Source organism: Onychostruthus taczanowskii, unplaced genomic scaffold (assembly GCF_017590055.1).
Source record: "Onychostruthus taczanowskii isolate IOZ18803 unplaced genomic scaffold, ASM1759005v1 scaffold61, whole genome shotgun sequence".
NCBI lineage: Eukaryota > Metazoa > Chordata > Aves > Passeriformes > Passeridae > Onychostruthus > Onychostruthus taczanowskii.
In genome coordinates this window covers 5,754,795-5,778,031 of record NW_024503790.1, presented here as the reverse complement: position 1 = coordinate 5,778,031, position 23,237 = coordinate 5,754,795, and the positions used below count along the sequence as shown (strand labels likewise).

The 23,237-nt window shown below is 56.4% G+C and overlaps 1 protein-coding gene across 1 annotated transcript in view; it reads left to right on the top strand.

The window, feature by feature from the left end:
* AGRN (agrin) overlaps window positions 1-23,237 on the top strand; it is a 104,326-nt gene that overhangs the window by 5,708 nt on the left and 75,381 nt on the right. The window contains exon 2 of the mRNA XM_041419850.1: window positions 3,285-3,546. Within this exon, the coding sequence (XP_041275784.1) occupies window positions 3,285-3,546 (262 nt within the window). The remainder of the gene's footprint in view (window positions 1-3,284; window positions 3,547-23,237) is intronic.

Sequence of the window (23,237 nt, the reverse complement as noted above, 5' to 3'; positions counted from 1 at the left end):
CTTCTCCATTCCGAATCTCTCCATCCTAAACCTTTGCATCCCAAACTTCTCCATCCCACCTGAACCTCTCCATCCCAAACCTCTCCATCCCACCCAGATCTCTCCATCCCAAACTTCTCCATCCCACCTGAGCCTCTCCATCCCGAACTTCTCCATCCCGAACTTCTCCATTCCGAATCTCTCCATCCTAAACCTTTGCATCCCAAACTTCTCCATCCCAAATCTCTCCATCCCACCCAAATCTCTCCATCCCACCCAAATCTCTCCATCCTGAATCTCTCTATCCCACCAAACCTCTCCATCCCAGACCTCTCCATCCCACCTGATCCTCTCCATCCCGAACTTCTCCATCCCAAACTTCTCCATCCCAAACCTCTCCATCCCACCCAGATCTCTCCATCCCAAACCTCTCCATCCTAAACCTTTGCATCTCAAACTTCTCCATCCCAAATCTCTCCATCTCAAACCTCTCCATCCCACCCAAATCTCTCCATCCCAAACCTCTCCATCCTGAACCTTTGCATCCCAAACTTCTCCATCCCAAACCTCTCCATCCCACCCAAATCTCTCCATCCCAAACCTCTCCATCCCACCCAAATCTCTCCATCCCGAACCTCTCCATCCTAAACCTTTGCATCCCAAACTTCTCCATCCCACCTGAACCTCTCCATCCCAGACCTCTCCATCCCAAACCTCTCCATCCCAAACCTCTCCATCCTGAACCTCTCCATCCCGAACCTCTCCTGGCACAGCTCCAGTGTTCCTTCAGGCGCCGTCCCTGCCAGCAGCAATCAGAGCTGTCCCTGCTGGGGGAGCTGGAGCCTTCCAGGCCCCTCTCATTCCCAAATATCCACGGAAAGTGCTGGTCCTGCTCCTTCCTCGCTCCGAGGGAGGATGAGGAGGAGGATGAGTCGGAGTGGGGTTTTTTTGAGTTAAACACCAGCAAATTCCAGGGGGATTTTTGCCGTCTCTGGTGGGATTTGGGGTTTAACCACTCCTTTCACCCTGCTGGGAGCTGGGTTTGTGCTGAAGGACCAAAGAGGAGAGAAAACCCTCGCAGCAACCCCTCAGTGGCTTTGCAGGAGGAGCAAAACTCCGTCCCTGTCCCTGCCCATCAGCCCAGATCTGGGCTGTGCAGGGAGGGACACATCCCACGTAGCGATGTTCCCATTTATTTTTATTTTTGTAAAAATATACTTTTATATTTCTATTTTTTATAATTCTACTTTTTATAATTCTACTTTTTATAATACTATTTTTACATTTATATTCTTATAATTATATGCTTAATAATTCTATTTTTGTGTCCATTTTTTAGAATTCTCTTTTTATATTTCTATTTTATATTCTATTTTTTATAAGTCTATTTTTATATTTATATTCTTATAATTATGTTTAATAATTCTATTTTTTATAATTCTATTTTAAAATTCTACTTTTATCATTCTATTTTTAACAATTCTATATTTTCCCCATTTTTTTTTTCCCAATTCTGGAGCTTTGGGGTGGCTCAGCCCCCCCGGGGGACCCCCACCTTTCCTGCTGGAGCACAAACCCGTGTTGGGAGCGCGTGGCCGAGCTCTCCACCCCTGGGAGCAGCCGAGGCATGTGCGGCTCCAGAGGAGCTGTCACATCCCTGCTTGCACCTGGGCTGCTCCTGCAGCTCAGCTATGCAGCGGGGCAGGGGAGGCTGCAGTTTTTGCCGCGCTAATTTGGGTAATTTATCGCTAATTTGGGTAATTTATCGCTTTTTTCGCACGGGCTGCCCGGGAGCTCAGACCCCCCCCAAGCCCGGCGTCCTGCTCCGAATATTCCACCAGCAGGACAAAGTGTGAGCAAAACAGGAGGACGAGAGGGAGAGATAAACTCCTAAACTCGGTTCTTAACCTTGATTTGTGCCTGCAGGGCACAGGCAGCGCTGAGTTTATTCCCCTTTCCTGCTTGGCAGGTGAGGCTGGCGCGGAGCAGGAGGCTCGAGGCTCCCGTGGCCGCCAGGAATGTGGGAATGACCCCATTCCCGTCCTCCCAGGGACACTCTGGAGGAGTTTGGCTCAAGCTCGGCGTGAACTTTGAAGCCTTTTTGATCGGGGGGCTGAAATTCAGGCTGCAAAAAAAAAAAAAAAAATAGAAATGAATTCCTGGGATTGATCAGGGATCACGGGATTTGCGTTCCCCGGGGCCCCCAGCGAGGTTTCACCCCCTGGTTTGAACTCTGCAGCCTCAGATCTGGGCTGGGGGTGCTCAGGGGGGGGGATTTGGCACGGGGGAGAAGTTTCTGTGTCTGAACAGCCCCTCGGGTCCTGGGGGGGACAGGCAGAAAACTGGGAATGGTTCCTTTTGCCGGGGGATAAAATCTGTCTGCCAGGGCCACCAGGAGCCCAGGGAGGGGAAAGAACTGGTCAGGAAGGGAAAATGGGAGTCCAGGAGGGAAAAAAGGGGAAAAAAAGGAGTCCAGGGAGGGGAAGGAACTGGTCAGGAAGGGAAAATGAGAGTCCAGGAGGGAAAAAAGGGAAAAAGGGAGTCCAGGAGGGAAAAAAGGGAAAAAAAGGAGCCCAGGGAGGGGAAAGAACTGGTCAGGAAGGGAAAATGAGAGTCCAGGGAGGGAAAAGAGGGAGAAGAGGAGCCCAGGGAGGGGAAAGAACAGATCAGGAATGGAAAGAGGAGCCCAGGGAGGGAAAATGGGAGCCCAGGGAGAGAAAATTGGAGCTCAGAGATGGAAAAGAGGAGACCAGAAGGGAAAAATGGGAGCCCAGGGAGGGGAAAGAGGAGCCCAGGGAGAGAAAATGGGAGCCCAAAAGAGTGAAGAGCGGCGCAGAGAGGGAAAAGAGGAGTCCAGGGAGGGAAAAAGAGGAGTCCAAGAAGGGCAAGAAGAGACCAGGGAGGGAAAAGAAAAGGCCAGAGAGGGAAAAGAGGAGTCCAGGGAGAGAAAATGGGAGCCCAGAAGAGGAAAAAGCAGCCCAGGGAGGAAAATAGGAGCCCAGGGAGGGGAAAGAGGAGTCCGAGAAGGGCAAGAAGAGACCAGGGAGGGAAAAGAAAAGGCCAGAGAGGGAAAAGAGGAGTCCAGGGAGAGAAAATGGGAGCCCAGAAGAGGAAAAAGCAGCCCAGGGAGGAAAATAGGAGCCCAGGGAGGGGAAAGAGGAGTCCGAGAAGGGCAAGAAGAGACCAGGGAGGGAAAAGAAAAGGCCAGAGAGGGAAAAGAGGAGTCCAGGGAGGGGAAAAGAGGAACCCAGAGAGCGAAACAAGATCCCCCAAAACCACAACAACCTCTCCCCTCCCCGTGGCAGGTGCGGGTCTGGCGCTACCTGAAGGGCAAGGACATCGTCACCCACGAGATCCTGCTGGACGGGGGCAACAAGGTGGTGATCGGGGGCTTCGGGGACCCGCTGATCTGTGACAACCAGGTGGCCACGGGGGACACGCGCATCTTCTTCGTCAACCCCGCGCCGCAGGCGCTGTGGCCGGCGCACCGCAACGAGCTCATGCTCAACTCCAGCCTGATGCGCATCACGCTGCGCAACCTGGAGGAGGTGGAGCACTGTGTGGAAGGTGAGGACTTGGTGGGGTTTTTTTGGCGTTTTTGGGGGGTTTTTTGGGTTTTTTTTGGGTTTTTTGGGGTTTTTTTTGGGGTTTTTATGGGGTTACCAGTCTCTGAATGGGCAGTTCAACTCCAGCCTGGTGCGCATCACGCTGTGTGGCCTGGAGGAGGTGGAGCACTGCGTGGAAGGTGAGGACTTGGTGGGGTTTTTTGGGTTTTTTTGTTTTTTTTTGGGGTTTTTTGGGGGTTTTTATGGGGTTACCAGCCCCTGAACGAGCAGTTCAACTCCAGCCTGGTGCGCATCACGCTGCGCGGCCTGGAGGAGGTGGAGCACTGCGTGGAAGGTGAGGACTTTGTGGATTTTTTTTGGGTTTTTGTGGGGATTTTTTTGGGTTTTTTTGTGGAGTTTTTGGGGGGTTCCCAGCCCCTGGATGGGCAGGGATGGTGGTTGAGGGGTGTCGTGCTGGTTTGTGTGTGTTTAGGTGGTGGTGGCACCGATTTTGGGGCTAGTGGGTGGTGGGCAGGTGATGATTCAGGATCCCTGCCCTGTCCCATCCCTGGGCAGTTTCCAGGGATGTGAGGAGATTATCAGGAAGGCACCATCCCTGTCCCCCCCAAGCCCCGGGGTCCCTTCCCTCCTTCCCTCCCTGTGACAGAAATGTGAAACACCCCCGGGCTGGTGGCAGGAGCTGAGAGGCTCCATTTGTTGAGCAAATTCCTGTGGAATTTTAATCTGGAGTGGGAGGCTGGGACATCCTGCAGCACTTCCTGCAGGATCAGCTCCCGAGGCTGCCAGCCCGTTCCTCCTGCCCAGGAGCCCTGACCAGTAGCCCAGATCAGTTTCTCCCTGCCCAGTAGCCCTGGACTGGTCACTCTTTTCCCAGTAGCCCTGACCAGTCCCTGCCCAGTCCCTGACCAGTTTATCTCTGCCCAGTAGCCCTGGACTGGTCAGTCTCTGCCCAGTAGCCCTGCCCAGTCCCTGCCCAGTCTCTGACCAGTTTCTCTCTGTCTAGTAGTCCTGGACTGGTCAGTCTCTGCCCAATAGCCCTGACCTGACCAGTTTCTCTTTTCCCAGTAGCCCTGACCAGTTTCTGCCTGCCCAGTATCCCTGGACTGACCAGTCCCTGACCAGTTTCTCTCTGCCCACTAGCCCTGGACTGGTCAGTCCCTGCCCAGCTCCCCCTGCCCAGTCCCTGCCCAGTCCCTGCCCAGTCCCTCTCCAGTCTCTGACCAGTTTCCCCCTGCCCAGGATCCCTGGACTGGTCACTCTTTGCCCAGTATCCCTGAACTGACCAGTTTCCCCCTGCCCAGGATCCCTGGACTGGTCACTCTTTGCCCAGTATCCCTGAACTGACCAGTTTCCCCCTGCCCAGGATCCCTGGACAGGTCACTCTCTGCCCAGTATCCCTGGACTGACCAGTCCCTGAACAGTTTCTCTGTCCAGTAGCCCTGGACTGGTCACTCTTTGCCCAGTAGCCCTGACCTGACCAGTTTCTCTTTTCCCAGTAGCCCTGGACTGGTCAGTCTCTGCCCAGTCCCTGCCTAGTCCCTGCCCAGTCCCTCTCCAGTCTCTGACCAGTTTCCCCCTGCCCAGGATTCCTGGAATGGTCATTCTTTGCCCAGTATCCCTGGACTGACCAGTCCCTGACCAGTTTCTCTCTGCCCAGTAGCCCTGGACTGGTCACTCTTTGCCCAGTAGCCCTGACCTGACCAGTTTCTCTTTTCCCAGTATCCCTGGACTGACCAGTCCCTGACCAGTTTCTCTCTGTCCAGTAGCCCTGGACTGGTCAGTCCCTGCCCAGTCCCTGCCCAGTCCCTGCCCAGTCCCTGCCCAGCTCCCCCTGCCCAGCTGTGTTCCCATGCCCTGTCCTGGCACGGATCCTGCCCTGCCAGCCTGGAATTCCAGCTATGCCTCCCTGGGATCCAGGGCAGCCTCCCCTTGGGACCCTGCCAGCAGCTCCGGGCACTTCCCGGCCTCTTCCCAGGAATCTGGGCAATGCCAGGGCTCGGGAGGTGCCACTGCTGCTGCTCCGGGGAGTTTGGGCACTTTCCAGGGGTGTGAGGGGAAAATCAGGGTTATCATTGGTGCCTCAATTCCAGGGAATTCGGGGAATTTCAAGGGATGCGTGAGGAATTTTGGGGAGGTGCCACCGCTGCCTGCTCCAGGGAATTTGGGCAATTTCCAGGGATGTGAGAGGATTATCAGGATTATCACTGGTGCCTCAGTTCCAGGGAATTTGGGGAATTTCCAGGGATGTGAGGGGAGTATTGGGGAGCCCCATTGGTGCCTTTTCCATGGAATTTGGGCACTTTCCAGGGGTGTGAGGGGATTACCAGGATTATCCTTGGTGCCTCAATTCCAGGGAATTTGGGCAATGCCAGAGCTCTGAGGGGAAAACTGGGAGAGGCACAGCTGGTGCCTTTTCCAGGGAATTTCAGCAGTTTCCAGGGTTGTGAGGGGAGAATTGGGGAGCCCCACTGGTGTCTCTTCCATGGAATTTGGAGAATCTCCAGGGGTGTGAGTGGGATACTGGGGAGGCACCACCGGTACCTCAATTCCAGGGAATTTGGGCAGTTTCAAGGGATGCAAGAGGAATTCTGGGGAGGTGCCACTGCTGCCTGCTCCAGGGAATTTGGGCAATTTCCAGGGATGTGAGGAGATCATCAGGAAGGCACCACGGTGCCTCAATTCCAGGGAATTCAGGCAGTGCCAGCGCTCTCCAAGGCACACAGAGGGAATATTTGGGAGGCACCTGCCTTGCCCAGAGCAGCTTTTTCAGGATGTTTTTCCCCCAGCATGCTGGATTTTGGGCTCTGCTGCCCTGCTGGGAGTGGAAAGCAGCTGTGCTGTGGCTTTTCCACGGCGCTGGTGCAGCCGTGCCCTCCATGGAAATGGAATTCTTTCCCACTCCATCTCCCGGATGTGTCCCGTGGCGAGGTTTGTTTGCTGGCTTTATCTCCCGTGGCCCAGCTTTGTTTTGGAGCCGCTCAGTGGAACATCAAAGGATGGATTTTCCCACCCACTCACTCAGGAAAACACTGGGGGCTGGGCTGAGTTTGGGTCCAGGGCTGGTTTTTTGGGTCCAGGGCTAATATTTTTGGGTCCAGAACTGGTTGTTTTGGGTCCAGGGCTGTTTTTTGGGTCCAGTGCAGATATTTTTGGATCCAGGGCTGATATTTTTGGGTCCAGAGCTGGTTTTTTGGGTCCAGAACTGGTTGTTTTGGGTGCAGGGCTGGTGTTTTTTGGGTCCAGGGCTAATATTTTTGGGTCCAGGGCTAATATTTTTGGGTCCAGGGCTAATATTTTTGGGTCCAGGGCTAATATTTTTGGGTCCAGGGCTAATATTTTTGGGTCCAGGGCTAATATTTTTGGGTCCAGGGCTAATATTTTTGGGTCCAGGGCTAATATTTTTGGGTCCAGGGCTAATATTTTTGGGTCCAGGGCTGGTTTTGGGGTCCAGGGCTGTTTATTTGAGGTCCAGGGCTGGTTTTGGGGTCCAGGGTTGTTTTTTTTTTGGGTCCAGGGCTAATATTTTTGGGTCCAGAACTGGTTTTTTGGGGTCCAGGGCCGTTTATTTGAGGTCCAGGGCTGTTTTTTGGGTCCAGGGCTGTTTTTTGGGTCCAGTGCAGATATTTTTGGATCCAGGGCTGATATTTTTGGGTCAAGGGCTGTTTTTTGGGTCCAGAACTGGTTTTTTTGGGTCCACGGCTGGTGTTTTTTGGGTCCAGGGCTGATATTTTTGGGTCCAGGGCTGTTTATTTGGGGTCCAGGGCTGTTTTTTGGGTCCAGTGCAGATATTTTTGGATCCAGGGCTGATATTTTTGGGTCCAGGGCTAGCTGTTTTTTGGGTCCAGGGCTGTTTTTTGGGTCCAGGGCTGATATTTTTGGGTCAAGGGCTGTTTTTTGGGTCCAGAACTGGTTTTTTTGGGTCCACGGCTGGTGTTTTTTGGGTCCAGGGCTGATATTTTTGGGTCCAGGGCTGTTTATTTGGGGTCCAGGGCTGATTTTGGGTCCAGGACTGGTTTTTTTTGGGGTCCAGGGCTGATATTTTTGGGTCCAGGGCTGATATTTTTGGGTCCAGGACTGGGTTTTTTGGGTCCAGAGCTGATATTTTGGGGTCCAGGGCTGGTTTTTTTTGGGTCCAGGACTGGGTTTTTTGGGTCCAAGGCTGGGTTTTTTGGGTCCAGAGCTGGTTTTTTTTGGGTCCAGGTCTGGGATTTTTAGGGTCCAGGGCTGGTTTTTGGGTCCAGGACTGGGTATTTTTTGGGTCCAGAGCTGTGTATTTTTGGTTCCAGATACACTTTTTTTTGGTGCAGGGCTGTTTTTTAATCCCGAGCTGCTTTAATCCAGGACTCATCCCAAGCCTGCTGCCTTCTTTTTCCTGCCTTGGACAGGCAGACCCAGGTTCCTGCTCTGCTTCCCCAGGATTTGCTCAGGGAAGGGGGAAGGAGCTGGAATTTCCCTGCTGCTGGAGTGGGATGAAGCTTTTTTCGGGATGCAGCACCAGGAACCTGTCAGGGTTCCGTGTCCAAATCGCTTTGGACACAACAGGATTCTTCCACTTGGAAGCGATGGATAAAATCCGCTGGGAGGTTTGGGAGGGGTTTGCTCTGCTTCAGACTGAGCATTCCTGCCAAATTCCCTTTAAACCCTGCATCCCAAAGCTTCTCCTGCCTCCAGCTGATCCCCTCGGTGCTGCTGTGGCTCATGGAAGCACCGAGCTCAGCACTTCCAGTCCCCAGTTCCCAGGCACTGAGGCAATCCGCAGAAATCCCAGCTGGAATTGTTCTTCCGTTTCTCCCAGCCCTGCTCAGACCCTGCACTTGTCCTTTCTGTGCCCCAGGGAGCCTTTTCCAGCCTCTGGAAGGGCCTGGAGCTGCCAGGATGCCTCAGCAGTGTCCCTGCTTTGGGGTTTTTTTTTGGTTTGGGGTTCCAGGCTCGGTGGGGATCCCTTGGGATTCCCTCCAGCCCAGATCCCCCTTTTCCATGGAGGTTTTGTCCCTCAGGCTGGGCTTTTCCAACCTTGGGGAAGGATGAACCCAAAAGGGAAAAGGGGTTTTAAGAGGGTGAGGGACATTCCTTCTGCTGCAGCCTGTGGATTATCCTTCCTCCTCCTCCTCCTCTTCCTCAGCAGCATCCCACGGGAGCATCCCAGGGCACTGGGAACACTGGGAGCACTGGGCTCTGGTGTTTCCACGGCCTGTGCAGCAGCAGCAGTGTGCTGGCAGCCTTGCTCCATCCCCAGGGGGGAGGATTTTGGACATTCCAGCCCCTGCAGGCGTGGGAACCCTTTGGAGAAGCTCTGGAATCCATCCCGGAGCAGGCAGCGGGTGAAAGGAAGCAGCAGGGGGGGCTGGAGCTGCTGCTTTGGGGACCCTGGGGACCCTGTGGCCACCACATCTGCGGTGACAAGAGAAGGGCCCAGCTCCAAATCCTGCTCTCCACACACAGCCCCTGCCTTTCGCTCCATTTTCCAGCAGGGAATTGTATTTTTCCTGAGAGCCCTGAAGCCTGACCCCGTGCCCTGGGATCTGCAGGGGCCGGGCTCTGCAGGACGGACACTTCCCAGCTGTCTGTCTGTCTGTCTGTCTGTCCAGAGGGCTCCCAGGGGGTGGCCCTGTCAGGAGAAGGCTGGAATGTGGCCCCAGGAGCTGTGACCTGGGAATGGCCTGGGGGGAGCTCAGGGTGCTGATCCTGGAATCCAGGCTGTGGGTGGTGTGGCCAGAGAGGGGGGGGAAGTCACATCTCAGCTCTGGAATGGGTGGAGAATGGCTAAAAATGGATAAAAAATGGATAATTGGCTCTGCTGGGTCATTCCAGCTGCACCACCACGAGGAGGTCAGGCCTCAGTTCCTCAGGGAGCTCCTCAGTGGGGAAATTCAGGTTGGATGTCGGGAAGAAATCCTTCCCTGTGAGGGCCTGGCACAGGTTATTCCATGGATTCCCCATCCCTGGGAGGGCCCAAGGCCAGGCTGGAGCAGCCTGGGACAATGGGAGGTGTCCCATCCCTGCTGGGGCTGGGATTTAAATCCCTCCCAAGCTCAAAACCCATCCATGATCCCAAAATTCATCCAGGGGCTCGGTGGCTGCTCCAGCCCCAGCCCTGCAAGGGAATTACGGGTTGGATATTGGGAAAAAGTTTTTCACAGAAAGGTGATGAAGTTTTTCACAGAAAGGGGATGAAGTTCTGGAATGGCTGCCCAGGGAGTGCTGGAGTCACCATCCCTGGGTGGGTTTAACAAAGCCTGGTGTGGCACTGGCTGCCAGGGTTGAGTTGGGGCTGGGTTGGACTCCACGGTCTTGAAGGTCTCTTCCAACATGGGGAATCTGTGAATTTGGGGGATTTTGGGAATTCCCAGGAGCCAGGGAGGTGCTGGAGTCACCACCTCTGGACGTGGCACTGGGTGCCAGGGTTGAGTTGAGGTGTTGGGGCTGGGTTGGATTCCATGGTCTTGAAGGTCTCTCCCAACCTCGATATTCTGAGAATTTGAGGGAATTCTGTGGATTCTGGGATTCTGTGAATTCTGTGATTCTGCGAATCTGTGACTCTGTGGATTCTGTGAATTTTGTGAATTCTGGGATTCTGTTGATTCTGTGAATTTTGTGATTTTGTGGATTCTGTGAATCTGTGATTCCATGGATTTTGTGGATTCTGTGAATCTGTGATTCCATGGATTCTGTGGATTCTGTGATTTTGTTAATTTTGTGATTCTGTGGATTCTGCGGATTCTGTGAATTCTGTGATTCTGTGAATTCTGTGAATCTGTGAATTCCATGATTCTGTAAGTTCTGTGAACCTGTGAATTCTGAGAGTTCTGTGAATTCTGTGAATTCTGTGAGTTCTGTGGGTTCTGTGAATTCTGTGAGTTCTGTGAATCTGTGAATTCTGAGAGTTCTGAGAGTTCTGTGGATTCTGTGAGTTCTGTGAATTCCGTGATTCTGTGAATTCTGTGAATCTGTGAGTTCCATGAATCTGTGGATTCCGTGATTCCCGCTGGCCCTGCCGTGTCCCTGCACAGGGGCTGTGCCCCGGGATGCTCCTGGGGAGCAGCCAGGTGGCTCTGGTGGCTCCGGGCTCCTCGTCCCTGCTTCCCTGGCTGGCACATTCCTGGGCCCTGACTTCAAAGGCTGTTGGTGGATAACAGAGCCCGGCAGCCTTGGCAACCCTGGCACCAGCCCTGGCAGCAGCAGCAGCTGCAGGCCCGGCCCCGCTGCCCCTCGGGCTCCCTGCTGGGACTGGAGCCCTTCCCTGCGGCTGGGGCCACGGCCCCTCTGCCTCAGCTCGGGGTGACCCCTGCTCTGGGGGGGACCCCTGCTCTGGGGGTGCAGCTCTTGGGGTGACCCCTGCTCTGGGGGGGCAGTTTTGGGGTAGCACCCTGCTCTGGAAGTGCAGCTTTTTGGGGGTGACCCCTGCTCTGGGGGTGCAGCTTTTTGGGGTGACCCCTTGCTGTGGGGTTGCAGCTCTTGGGGTGACACCCTGCTCTGGGGGTGCAGGTTTTTGGGGTGAATCTCTGCGGGGAATTGCAGTTTTTTGGGAGGTGAATCTCTGAAGGATGCAGCTTTTTGGGGTGAATATCTTCCCTGAGGGGCTGCAGCGTTTTTGAGGTGACCCCCTGCTCTGGGGGTGCAGGTTTTTGGGGTGAATCTCTGCAAGGAATTGCAGGTTTTTGGGGGGTGAATCTCTGGAGGAAGCAGCTTTTTGGGGTGAATATCTTCCCTGAGGGGCTGCAGCGTTTTTGAGGTGACCCCCTGCTCTGGGGGCTGCAGTTTTTGGGGGGAATTGCAGGGCTTTTGGAGTGAATCTCTGGGGGGAATTTCAGATTTTTTGGGGTGAATGTCTGGGGGGAATTGCAGTTTTTTTTGGGTGAATCTTTTGGGGTGAATATCTTCCCTGAGGGGCTGCAGCGTTTTTGAGGTGACCCCCTGCTCTGGGGGCTGCAGTTTTTGGGGGTGAATCTCTGGGGGGAATTGCAGGGCTTTTGGAGTGAATCTCTGGGGGGAATTTCAGATTTTTTGGGGTGAATGTCTGGGGGGAATTGCAGTTTTTTTTGGGTGAATCTCTGGGGGAAAATGCAGGATTTTTGGGGTGAATCTGTGCCTTGGGGGGGCTGCAAATGTATTGGGTGACCCCCTGATCTATAAGGCTGCAGCTTTTGGGGTAAATCTCTGGGGGCTGCAGCTTTTTGGGGGGAATTTCTGCAGGGTGGGCCGGAGCTTTTTTGGGGGGAACCTCTTCCCTGAGGTGCTGCACCTTTTTTGGGGGGGAAATCTCTGCTCTAGAGGGAGGGGGCTGCAGAATTTTGGGGCGAGGGTCCAGCTCCTGTCCATGCCCAGCAGAACCACCCTGGGCTGCCCAGGCAGGAGCAGGGCTGGGCCCTTTTCCTGAGCAGGATTTTCCCTGGTCTGATCCAGCTGTTTTCTGTGGTTTTTTTTCCATGTGCTGCCCCGTCCCTGGTGCTTTGTGGATTATTCATCAGGTAAGAACATCATTCCTCTCTTCTTTGGGATGGAAAGTGGGGCAGGAGAAGCCACACAAGGATGGTTTGTGCGGTTCCTGAGGTTGTGTGGTGGGATTCCTTGGATCTGCCTGCTCCTTGGAGCTCCCCTGGGCAGGAGGGAGCAGGATAAAACCCCTCTCTCCTCCTTAGAGGAGCGTGGATAAAAAATTCCCTGGCAAAAGGGAATCATGAGGATGGAATCCCCTTGTGCTGGAAAGGGAGGTGTGAACTCCCCGCCCAGCATTCCCTGATAATTCCCTCCTGGAAAACAAACCCCACGTGGCTTTGGGATTTATGGAGCCTGCTCCAAATCCTCGGGGTCACTTGGTCAAGTGGGGTAAATTGGGAGGGCTTTGCCCAAGGGTGTGACAGTTAATTAACTCCAGGTTCCCTGGGAAACCTGAGCCTCTGGAGGGCTGGGAAGAGGCTGGGAAGCAGCTGGGAAGCAGAGGGTGCTCCCAGAAAAGGGTTTGGTGCCTTTTTAGGAGCACTAAAAGCAGCTCTGGCCTTTATTTTTTATTGGGTGGGTTTTTTTATGCTTTATGATGGTTTCCTTAGGTCATTCCTTAGGTCATTCCTTAGGTTATTCCTCAGTTATTCCTCAGGTTATTCCTGAGATTATTCCCGAGATTATTCCTGAGGTTATTCCTGAAGTTATTCCTCAGTTATTCTTTAGGTTATTCCTCAGTTATTCCTGAGATTGTTCCTAAGGTTATTCCTAAGGAATAGGGATTATTCCTAAGGTTATTCCTGGGATTATTCCTGGGATTATTCCTAAGGTTATTCCACAGTTGTTCCTTGGTTATTCCTGAGGTTATTCCTCAGTTATTCCTGGAATTATTCCTAAGGTTATTCCTCAGTTGTTCCTTGGTTATTCCTGAGGTTATTCCTCAGTTATTCCTCAGGGTCAGGGAAGATGGGATGTGAAACAGGAATGGCTGGGGATGAGGGATTTTGGGAATCCCACCCCAGAATTCCTCTGAGGAGGGGGATGAGGGGCTGCAGCCCTGGATCAGACCAGGATCCCATTGTTTTGGGAATGCTGGGATGCTGGGAAATGATGGATCCCATCATCCTGGGAATGCAGGGGTGCAGGGAAATGCTGGATCCATCATCCTGGGAATGCTGGGAAATGCTGGATCCCATTATCCTGGGAATGCTGGGATGCTGGGAAATTATGGATTCCATTGTCCTGGGATGCTGGGAAATGCAGGATCCCATCATCCTGGGAATGCTGGGAAATGCTGGATCCCATCATCCTGGGAATGCAGGGGTGCAGGGAAATGCTGGATCCATCATCCTGGGAATGCAGGGGTGCAGGGAAATGCTGGATCCATCATCCTGGGAATGCAGGGGAGCTGGGAAATGATGGATCCATTGTCCTGGGAATGCAGGGATCCTGGGAAATGCTGGATCCCATTGTCCTGGGATGCTGGGAAATGCTGGATCCCATTATCCTGGGAATGCTGGGGAGCTGGGAAATGCTGGATCCCATCATCCTGGGAATGCTGGGATGCTGGGAAATGCTGGATGCTCAGTGGGCTGGAGGAGGCAGAGCTGCAGGATTGCTGCAGGAACCAGGAGGGGATGGGATGAGCAGGCTGAAGGAGAGGGATGCAGGATGCTGTTTCGGGGTCTCCATGAAAAAACTCCAAGAGAATTTGCTCTGGAGGTAAATCCTGGGAAAGGAGGCAGCTGCCCTGCATGGGACTCTGGCAGTGGCAATTCTCCAAAGGGAAAGGGAATGAATTTTAATGGAATCTTGAAAGAGTTTAAATTTTCATGTCCCCGTCAATTATTCAGGACGGCGGAAAAGCGACTTTAAAGCAGAGAAAGGAGCAAAGGAAAAGGAGAGGCCACTGGGATTCCTGGAGGGGATTTGCATTTGGGGACACTGCAGGGAAATGGGGACATTGGAAAGGCTCTGCTGCTGGGGAGGAGGGAATTTGGGAAGCTGGGATGCACTGCCTGGAGCGGGGCAAAGGGGCCGGGTCCGTGATGGGAGTGGGGGCTCAGAATTCCTGGTGGAATTCTGTCAGTTTTGGCATCACAGGGAGGGATTTGGGGGTCTCTGTGCTGGAATGGTGGGGGCAGGGATGAATCCTGGCCTGGGACGTCATTCCCAGTTCCTGACCTGGGAAGGGAAGGGGTTTTTGGGATCCTGGAGCCCACAGCTCTGTCGCTGTGGGATCCGGGCTGGGAATGTGGGCTCACAATTCCCTGGGGGAGCTGATCCAGGAGAGATTTGGGGGTCCTTATGTTGGAATGGTGGAGCAGGGATCCATCCTGGATCCATTCCCAGTTCCTGCCCCAGGAAGGGAAAGGTTTTTATGGATCCTGAAGCCCACAGTTCTGTCCCTGTGGGATAACCAGCCTGTGGGATCCAGGCTGGGAATGTGGGCTCACAATCCCCTGGGGGAGCTGATCCAGGAGGGATTTTGCGGTCCTTATGTTGGAATGGTGGAGCCTGTGGGATAACCTCACACCTGAGCCCCAGGCTGTGGGATCCAGGCTGGGAATGTGGGCTCAGAATCTTCTGGGGGAGCAGATCCAGGAGGGATTTGGGGGATCCCCACGCTGGAATGGTGGAGCAGGGATCCATTCCCACCTCCTGCCCCGGGAAGGGAAGGGTTTCCTGAAGCCCACAGTTCTGTCCCTGTGGGATAACCAGCCTGTGGGATCCAGGCTGGGAATGTGGGCTCACAATCCCCTGGGGGAGCTGATCCAGGAGGGATTTTGGGGTCCTTATGTTGGAATGGTGGAGCAGGGATCCATCCTGGATCCATTCCCACCTCCTGCCCTGGGAAGGCAAGGCTTTGTCGGGATCCTGGAGCCCATGGCTCTGTCTCTTTAGGATCTGGGCTGGGAATGTGGGTTCAGAATCCCCTGGGGGAGCTGATCCAGGAGGGATTTTAGGGTCTCCATGCTGGAATAGTGGAGCAGGGATCCATTCTCAGTTCCTGTCCTGGGAAGGGAAGGGTTTCTCAGGATCCTGGAGCCCATCGCTCTGTCTCTTTAGGATCTGGGCTGGGAATGTGGGCTCAGAATCCCCTGGGGGAGCTGATCCAGGAGGGATTTTGGGGTCCCTGTGCTGGAATGGTGGAGCAGGGATCCATTCCCACCTCCTGCCCTGGGAAGGGAAGGGTTTCTCAGGATCCTGGAGCCCGGCCCTGCCCGTGGCACAGCTTCTCCTGGCCAGGGCTGGCCGCTGTCCCGTGTCCCCATCTGTGAGCGGGGCTGTGGCTGTCCCCAGCAGGCTGCTGTGGCCTTGCCTCCCCGCCCGGGTGCCCCAGCGCTGCTCGGGGGGCTCGGCAGCACAAACGGGGCTTTGATTGCTGCTGCTGGGAGCTGCCAGCCCTGGCTGCCTGCCCAGAAAACAGAGCCAGGCTCCCACAGAAGCGCCCTTTGTGCTGCCAGCGCCGGGGGCTGCGCTGGGGACAGGCACAGGGGACACACCAGGAGGAGCCCCAGCAGCCCCACAGCTCTGGGGACAGGCACAGGGGACACCCAAAGAGGAGCTCCAGCAGCCCCCCAGCTCTGGGGACAGGGACAGGGGACACTGGAGGAGCAGACCCAGCAGCCCCCAGCTCTGGGGACAGGGACGGGGGACACCCGAGGAGGAGCCCTGGAAGTCCCCCAGCTCTGGGGACAGGGACAGGGGACACTGGAGGAGCAGCCCCAGGAGCCCCCCAGCTCTGGGGACAGGGACAGGGGACACTGGAGGAGCAGCCCCAGCAGCCCCCCAGCTCTGCAGGCCCCGGTTGTGCTGCTCCCCCCGAAAATCCAGCGGCTGCAGCTCCTCCTTTGAGCCGCCACGGCTCTGTCCCCACCCGGGGGGTGACAGGCGCCTTGTCCCCAGCAAAGGCGCCTTTGTCCCCAGGGCTGTGGGAGGAAATGGGGCCCCCACAGCTGGCACTGTGCCCTGCCCGGCTCTGGGGTCCTGTCCTGGGCTTGGAGTGGCGCTGGGGACAGGGGTGTTGTGACAAAGTGACAAAGTGACAAAGTGACGGTGACAAAAGGCTGGTGCAGCTTTGTGTCCCCCCCCCCCCCCCCGGCTCGGTGCTGTCCCTGCAGCAGGGTTTGGGATGCAGGGAGCTGTTTTTTGGGATTTTCTGTCTGTGATCACCCCCTGGTCCCCTCAGCAGGGCTGGGGACAGCCCAGCCTGGGGACAGCAGGGTGGCTCTGCTCTGCTCCCGGAGGAGGGATCAAATCCAGCGCTGGTGGGGGAGAATTGTGGAGAGATCCGTGCCTTAAACTGGGAATTCTGTGGTGGTTTCATGTGAAGGAGTGGGAACTGAGCCTGAGAACAAAGAGGTGATTTAGGGAGCAGGTGGAACATCTCACCTGGCGTGGGAAACTTGTGCAGCACAGGGGGAGGCTGGCTCTGGGTGCCACGGGGCCTTGGGAAGGACTTGGATCCCACCCAGAGCCAGGAAACGCCGAATCCTGCCCTGCTTTGGGTCTCCCTGCTCTGAGCCTGTTCCCTGCCAGGACCTGCCTGCTCTGAGTTCTTGGGTCCAGCCCGGAAACCCAAGGAAAACCTTGGAAGCCAGGGATGGGCCAGGGACACCTGGAGCTGCTGCCACATCAGGAGTGCCCTGAGCTCCTGGAGTGTCCCAGGTTCTGGGGAAGGAGCTCCTGGAGTGTCCCAGGTTCTCGGGAAGGAGCTCCTGGAGTGTCCCAGGTTTTGGGGAAGGAGCTCCTGGAGTGTTCCAGGTTTTGGGGCAGGAGCTCCTGGAGTGTCCCAGCAGTGGGGAAGGAGCTCCTGGAGTGTCCCAGGTTTTGGGGAAGGAGCTGCTGGAGTGTCCCAGGTTCTGGGGAAGGAGTTGCTGGAGTGTCCCAGGTTTTGGGGAAGGAGCTCCTGGAGTGTCCCAGGTTTTGGGGAAGGAGCTGCTGGAGTGTCCCGTGCCTGTTTTCCCCCCTGGAAGCCGGGAGGGTGCCAGGTTTCTCAGCTGTGAGCCCATTTCACGACTCATTTGGCCGCGGTGAGGCAGGAAAGTGGGATTTAGGCGGAGTTTTTCCAGCTTAATCTGCCGGGATGGTTTCAGATCCCTCAGCCTGCTGCCAGCCCCGGCTGAACAAACTTTCCCTGCCTTGATCCCAAACGTTTGTGCAGCACAAACTCTGCCTTGAGGGGTTGTTTTTTCCCCTTGTCCCGGACCCACGGCGGCTCCTTCCGAGTGTTTTTGGTGGTGGTGGCAGAGAGGGGAAACCTCAAATCCTCTCGAAGCAATTACTGCTAATGAGACACTTCCTACACATCTGGTTTCAATCCTGGCGGCCTTTCGGGGACTTGCAGAGCTGGGGAAGGGAGGAAGGTGGGGCAGTCCCGGCCTTTTCCTCTCCCTCCTTCCCAGCGAGGCTCTGGGGATGCTCCCGAGCTCCCATCCCATCTCCCCATCCCAAAATCTCGGCTCTGCAGGGAGGCGGGGCGGGCCTTTGGTGCTGATGTGCTGTAACGTGCCTAATTAGTGTGTAATTAACAAAAGCGTGCCCCAGACTTGAGAAAATCCCTCAATTCCTTGCCCGGGAGCGAGGAAAAAGGAGAAACCCTCCGAGGGATTATGAGATGAAATTGCTGGGACCTAGATTCTGGCCACTTCAGTTTTGGAGAAATACAGCCAAATTTGGAAATTTCTAGTTTGGGTGGCCAGGGTGGGCCAGGGCAAGTGGCCGCAAAGAGAGGCTATTTTCCAGGGGAAAAAGAAGTCCTTTGCCCAGGCTCTGGGTATCAGATGAAAGCTGGCGATTAGGGCTCTCAGGATGTGCAGGGACCTAGATTCTGGCCACTTCAGTTTTGGAGAAATCCAGCAAAATTTGGAAATTTCTAGCTTGGGTGGCCAGGGTGTGCCAGTGCCTATCCCGACTTTTCCCAGCCCCTCGTCCCAGTTCTGGGCACTCCCAGGTGCCCAACACCCACCCCCATCCCATTCCCTGGAAGGCAGCAGCTTCCCTTCCTCGGGATATTGGGAAAAGCACCCCCTGCCCTGCCCCTGTGTGGGTTAAAGCCTTTTTTCCAGGCTGGGATCTCCATTTTCCCGGGAGCACCGTGCCCGGCTGAGCTTTGCCCCGTCACCAAACCCTGCCGGTGAGTCAGGAGCAGCTCCAGGGTGGCTTGGCCAGGCCACACGTGGCTTCCCAGCAGTGCCAGTGACTCAAAGGCACGTCCTGGGTGCCTCAGGAGGGAAGGGACAGGCGGGGAAGGGCGGCTTTGTCCCCAGCACCATCCTGCTTCGTTCCCCAGGAGTATTCCCTGCTCCTCCTGCCCCGGGGAAAATTCCCACTGACCTTGGAACGGAGCCTCCCGCTCTCCTTTCGGGTTTTGTTTTGTTTAATCTGGGCTAAAACAAACTTCTCTCCCTCTCTCCTGGGTGTTCAGCTCCGTGAAGGGGAAAATCAAAGCCAGGGGGAGATTTGCAGGAGTTGAAAGGAGGGTCGGGCTGGGCTCAGTTGCACTTTTGTTCTGGAAATCAGAGGGGGACGTGTGAGCCCTGCTGGGCTGGGGGGGCTGTGGCATGGGTGGGAATTGTGTGGGAAGGGGCTGGATGTCTGTCTGGAGCCGTGGGTGGATGTGGAGAGCTCTGGAGTCCCTGTGAGTGACCCTTGGCTCGTGGCCAAGTGTCCAGTCTGGCTGTGGAGTGTCCCAAAGGATGGGGGGCCATGGAGAGGACAGGAATTGTGTGGGAAGGGGCTGGATGTCTGTCTGGAGCCGTGGGTGGATGTGGTGAGCACAGGAGAGCTCTGGAATCTCCAGGAGTCACCCAGGAGTCATCCTTGGCCTGAGGCTCCATGGGGTCAGTGTCCAGTCTGGCTGTGGGGTCTCCTGAGGGACAGGGATCTGCAGGATGGACAGGAATTGTGTGGGAAGGGGCTGGGATGTCCATCCAGAGCCGTGGGTGGATGTGGCTGAGCACTGGAGAGCTCTGGAGTCATCCTTGGCCTGAGGCTCCATGGGGTCAGTGTCCAGTCTGGCTGTGGGGTCTCCTGAGGGACAGGGGGTCATGGAGAGGACAGGGATTGTGTGGGAAGGGGCTGGGATGTCCATCCAGAGCCGTGGGTGGATGTCTCTGAGCACTCCAAGTGGTCTGGAGTCCCCGTGAGTGACCCTTGGCTCGTGGCCAAGTGTCCAGCGTGGCCCAGGGGCATCCAAGGCCCCTTTAACCCTTGTGGGATCACATTCCCCACCCCTAAAGCAGCTCCAGCAGCTCTCCCAGAGCACCCCGACCCTTTTTTCCCTGTTTCCCCTCATTCCCATGCTCTCCCTGAGCACCCCGACTCTTTTTTCCCTGTTTCCCCTCATTCCCGTGCTCTCCCAGAGCACCCTTTTCCCTGTTTTCCATCATTCCCATGCTCTCCCAGAGCACCCCGACCCTTTTTTCCCTGTTTCCCCTCATTCCCATGCTCTCCCCCCTGGCAGCTTTGGGGTTTGGCCCTCCCATCCCCTCCTGCTGCTCAGATCCGCAGTTCCCATTCCCTGCCGGAATTCCCTGGGCCAGGCAGCTCCACCTCCTCCCTGTCCTGGATTTCCCCGGATCCTGGGGACAGCAGATTCCCGGTTTCTCAGGCTGGGAGGTGGCTCTGACACTTTGTCACCCAGCTCCGAGCCCTGGGGCCACCACGGCCCGGTGGGACATGCCTGGGGACGTTTGGGAATGCCAAGGAATGGAGCTGTGTCCCCCTGGCACAGCTCCTCCCTGCTGGCCTCGGGCACGTGTCACTTGTCTTGTGTCACTTGTCCCGTGTCACTTGTCCCAGGCACATCCGGGCTGCCTTCAGGGGTGTGGTGGCGTGCCAGGGGACACCAGGGAGTGCCAGGGGTGGTGGCAGCAGCTGCCGTGCCAGGCCCAGGGGTGACGAGCTCCGGGAGCAGGGCCCTGATGTGGCACCGGCCTCTGTGCCACTGTCCCTGAGGTGACAGTCACAGCTGACACCCCCCAGCAAACAGCAATGTCCCCAAAACCCACAGCAGCCAGCCCTGCTGTGTCCCCTCTTGTGTCCCTGGTGTCCCCTGGGGGCAGCTCCTCCCTGGTAGGGGTAATGTCCCCAAAACCCACAGCAGCCAGCCCTGCTGTCCCCTCTTGTGTCCCTGGTGTCCCCTGGGAGCAATTCCTCCTTGTCAGGGGAAATGTCCCCAAAATCCCCAGCAGCCAACCCTGCTGTGTCCCCTCCCTGGTGTCCCCTGGGGGCAATTCCTCCTTGTCAGGGGTAATGTCCCCAAAATCCCTAACAGCCAGCCCTTTTGTGCCCCTCCTTGTGTCCCTGGTGTCCCCTGGGGGCAGCTCCTCCTTGTCAGGGGAAATGTCCCCAAAACCCACAGCAGCCAGCCCTACTGTCCCCTCCCTGGTGTCCCTGGTTATCCCCTGGGGGCAATTCCTCCTTGTCAGGGGAAATGTCCCCAAAATCCCCAATATCCACCCCTTTTGTGCCCCTCCTTGTGTCCCTGGTGTCCCCTGGGGGCAGCTCCTCCTTGTCAGGGGAAATGTCCCCAAAATCCACAGCAGCCAACCCTGCTGTGTCCCCTCCTTGTGTCCCTGGTGTCCCCTGAGGGCAATTCCTCCTTGTCAGGGGAAATGTCCCCAAAATCCCCAGCAGCCAACCCTGCTGTGTCCCCTCCCTGGTGTCCCCTGGGGGCAATTCCTCCTTGTCAGGGGTAATGTCCCCAAAACCCACAGCAGCCAACCCTGCTGTGTCCCCTCCTTGTGTCCCTGGTGTCCCCTGAGGGCAATTCCTCCTTGTCAGGGAAAATGTCCCCAAAACCCACAGCAGCCAGCCCTGCTGTGTCCCCTCTTGTGTCTCTGGTGTCCCCTGGGGGCAGCTCCTCCTTGTCAGGGGAAATGTCCCCAAAATCCCCAGCAGCCAGCCCTGCTGTGTCCCCTCCTTGTGTCCCTGGTGTCCCCTGGGATGCCACCACACCCCTGGGGGCAGCCCCTCCCTGTCAGGTGTGATGTCCCTAAAATCCTCAGCAGCCAGTCCTTTTATGTCACTCCCTGTGTCCCTGGTGTCCCCTGAGGGCAATTCCTCCTTGTCAGGGGAAATGTCCCCAAAACCCACAGCAGCCAGCCCTGCTGTGTCCCCTCTTGTGTCCCTGGTGTCCCCTGGGGCTAAATGCTTTCCCAGAGCAGCCCTGGCTGCTGGCAGTGCCCAAGGCCAGCCTGGGAGAGCGGCACCCCCAGGGAACGGGGTGGGATTTAAGGTCCCCATCCCTGAATAGAAGAGAGGGGCCAAGGGTTGGGTTTCACCCCGGGAGTTTCCCTGGCTGGGTGACAGCTCCTGCTTCCACAGGGATTCCAGGAGTCCCAGGAGTTCCCCATTCCCTGAGGGAATGCTCAGCTGTTAACCCTGCAGCTCCTCTGGTCCCTGTGGGACCTCCTTCCCTGCCCTGCTCCGCTCTCCTCTGCCCCCAAAGCGCTCCTGGCCCTCTGGGATGGGACAGGGGAGCACCTGAAGCCCTGCCAGCTCCAGGTGCAGCTCCTGAGCCTTGCCTGCTTTCAGAAAAATCGTCCCTTGGAGCAGAAAATCCACGGGATTTTAGGGAATTCGTGGAAGTTCTGAGCGTTTGGCTGTGCCTGGGACATTCCCCAGGATCTGCTCCTCGTGGATCAGATCCTGAGGATCAAATCCAGCGTGGATGGTCAGGAGTCACTGCTGGGTGCTCCTGCTGGCCTTTGTGCTGTGCTGGGCTCTGTTTTGCTCTCCTGGGGCTGTTTCCCCCTGGTTTTTCCGGGCAGGATTTGCTGGGATCTTTGGGATCAGCAGGACCCGGCTGTTCCCGTTCCCTGCGGATTTGGGAGCTCCTGGTGCCACTCAGACCTGGTTAAACCCAAACTTGGAGTGGGGGTGGGAATGAGCCCCCGAAATGAGGCTTAATTGAGGAAGAATTGGCATTTTTGGGATCTTTGGGATCAGCAGGACCCGGCTGTTCCCGTTCCCTGCGGATTTGGGAGCTCCTGGTGCCACTCAGACCTGGTTAAACCCAAACTTGGAGTGGGGGTGGGAATGAGCCCCCGAAATGAGGCTTAATTGAGGAAGAATTGGCATTTTTGCAATAAGCTCAGCCCGTTCAGCCCCTTCCAAGGACTAAACCAGGATTGCCCTGGATTTGGGGCTGGAGCTGCTCCTCTTTCACTTCTCTGCTCACCCCAGGACTTTTAGGATCACTTTTTGGGGTGGGGTGGCACAAAGCTGTGCCAGCTCTGCCCTCGGGTGCCAGAGGAGCTGAGGAGAAGGGATTGAACCAGAATTGCCCCAGATTTGGGGTTGGGGCTCTTCTTCCCACTCTCGAGCTCCTGTGCTCACCCCAAGACTTTCAGGTTCACTGCCAACCCCAGAGCAGCTTTTTGGGGTGATTTGAGGAGGGACAAAGCTGTGCCAGCTCTGCCCTCAGGTGCCAGAGGAGCTGAGAAGGGATTGAACCAGGGGTGCCCCGGATTTGGGGCTGGAGCTGCTCCTCTTTCACTTCTCTGCTCACCCCAGGACTTTTAGGGTCACTTTTTGGGGCGGTGTGGGGTGGCACAAGGCTGTGCCAGCTCAGCTGAGGGGATTGACCCGGCCCCAGCTGTGGATAAAGCCGGATTTCCTCCCTGTCCATGGGCTGGGCCCTGCTGCTCCCCGAGGGATCTGTCCCAGGGGACACGGGGACACCAAACCCGGGGCTGGCGGCTGCGGGAGGAGCACGGGGAACTTTTCCAAGCCCACAGCATCCTCTGCTGGCTGCTGCTCCCCGCGGATCCCGGGAATCCCGTGTGCTTCCCGGGGGCAGAACCCTGCCCTGCCCGGCTGCCAGGGATATCCCTGCGGTGGCTGCAGGGACAGGAGCTGGGCCGGGCCGGGCTGGGCCGGGCTGGGCTGGGCTGGGCTGGCTGCTCCCGGCTCTCCCGGAGCTGCTGGGCAGCTGGAAAAGCGTCTGGATTGTTGGGAATGTCCTGGCTGTGCCCCCTGCAGCCCCTCTGGGTGCGATGGTGCGTGGTCGTGTTCGAGGGAAGAGATGAGAATCTTGTTGGAAAGGTCCCGGTTGTCCCCTTGGTTGTCCCCTTGATTGTCCCCAGTTTGTCCCCTGTTGTCTCCCGGTTGTCCCCTTGGTTGTCCCCTTGGTTGTTCCCCGGTTGTCCCCTTGGTTGTCTCCCGGTTGTCCCCTTGATTGTCCCCCGTTTGTCCCCTGTTGTCCCCCAGTTGTCCCCTTGGTTGTACCCTTGGTTGTCCCCC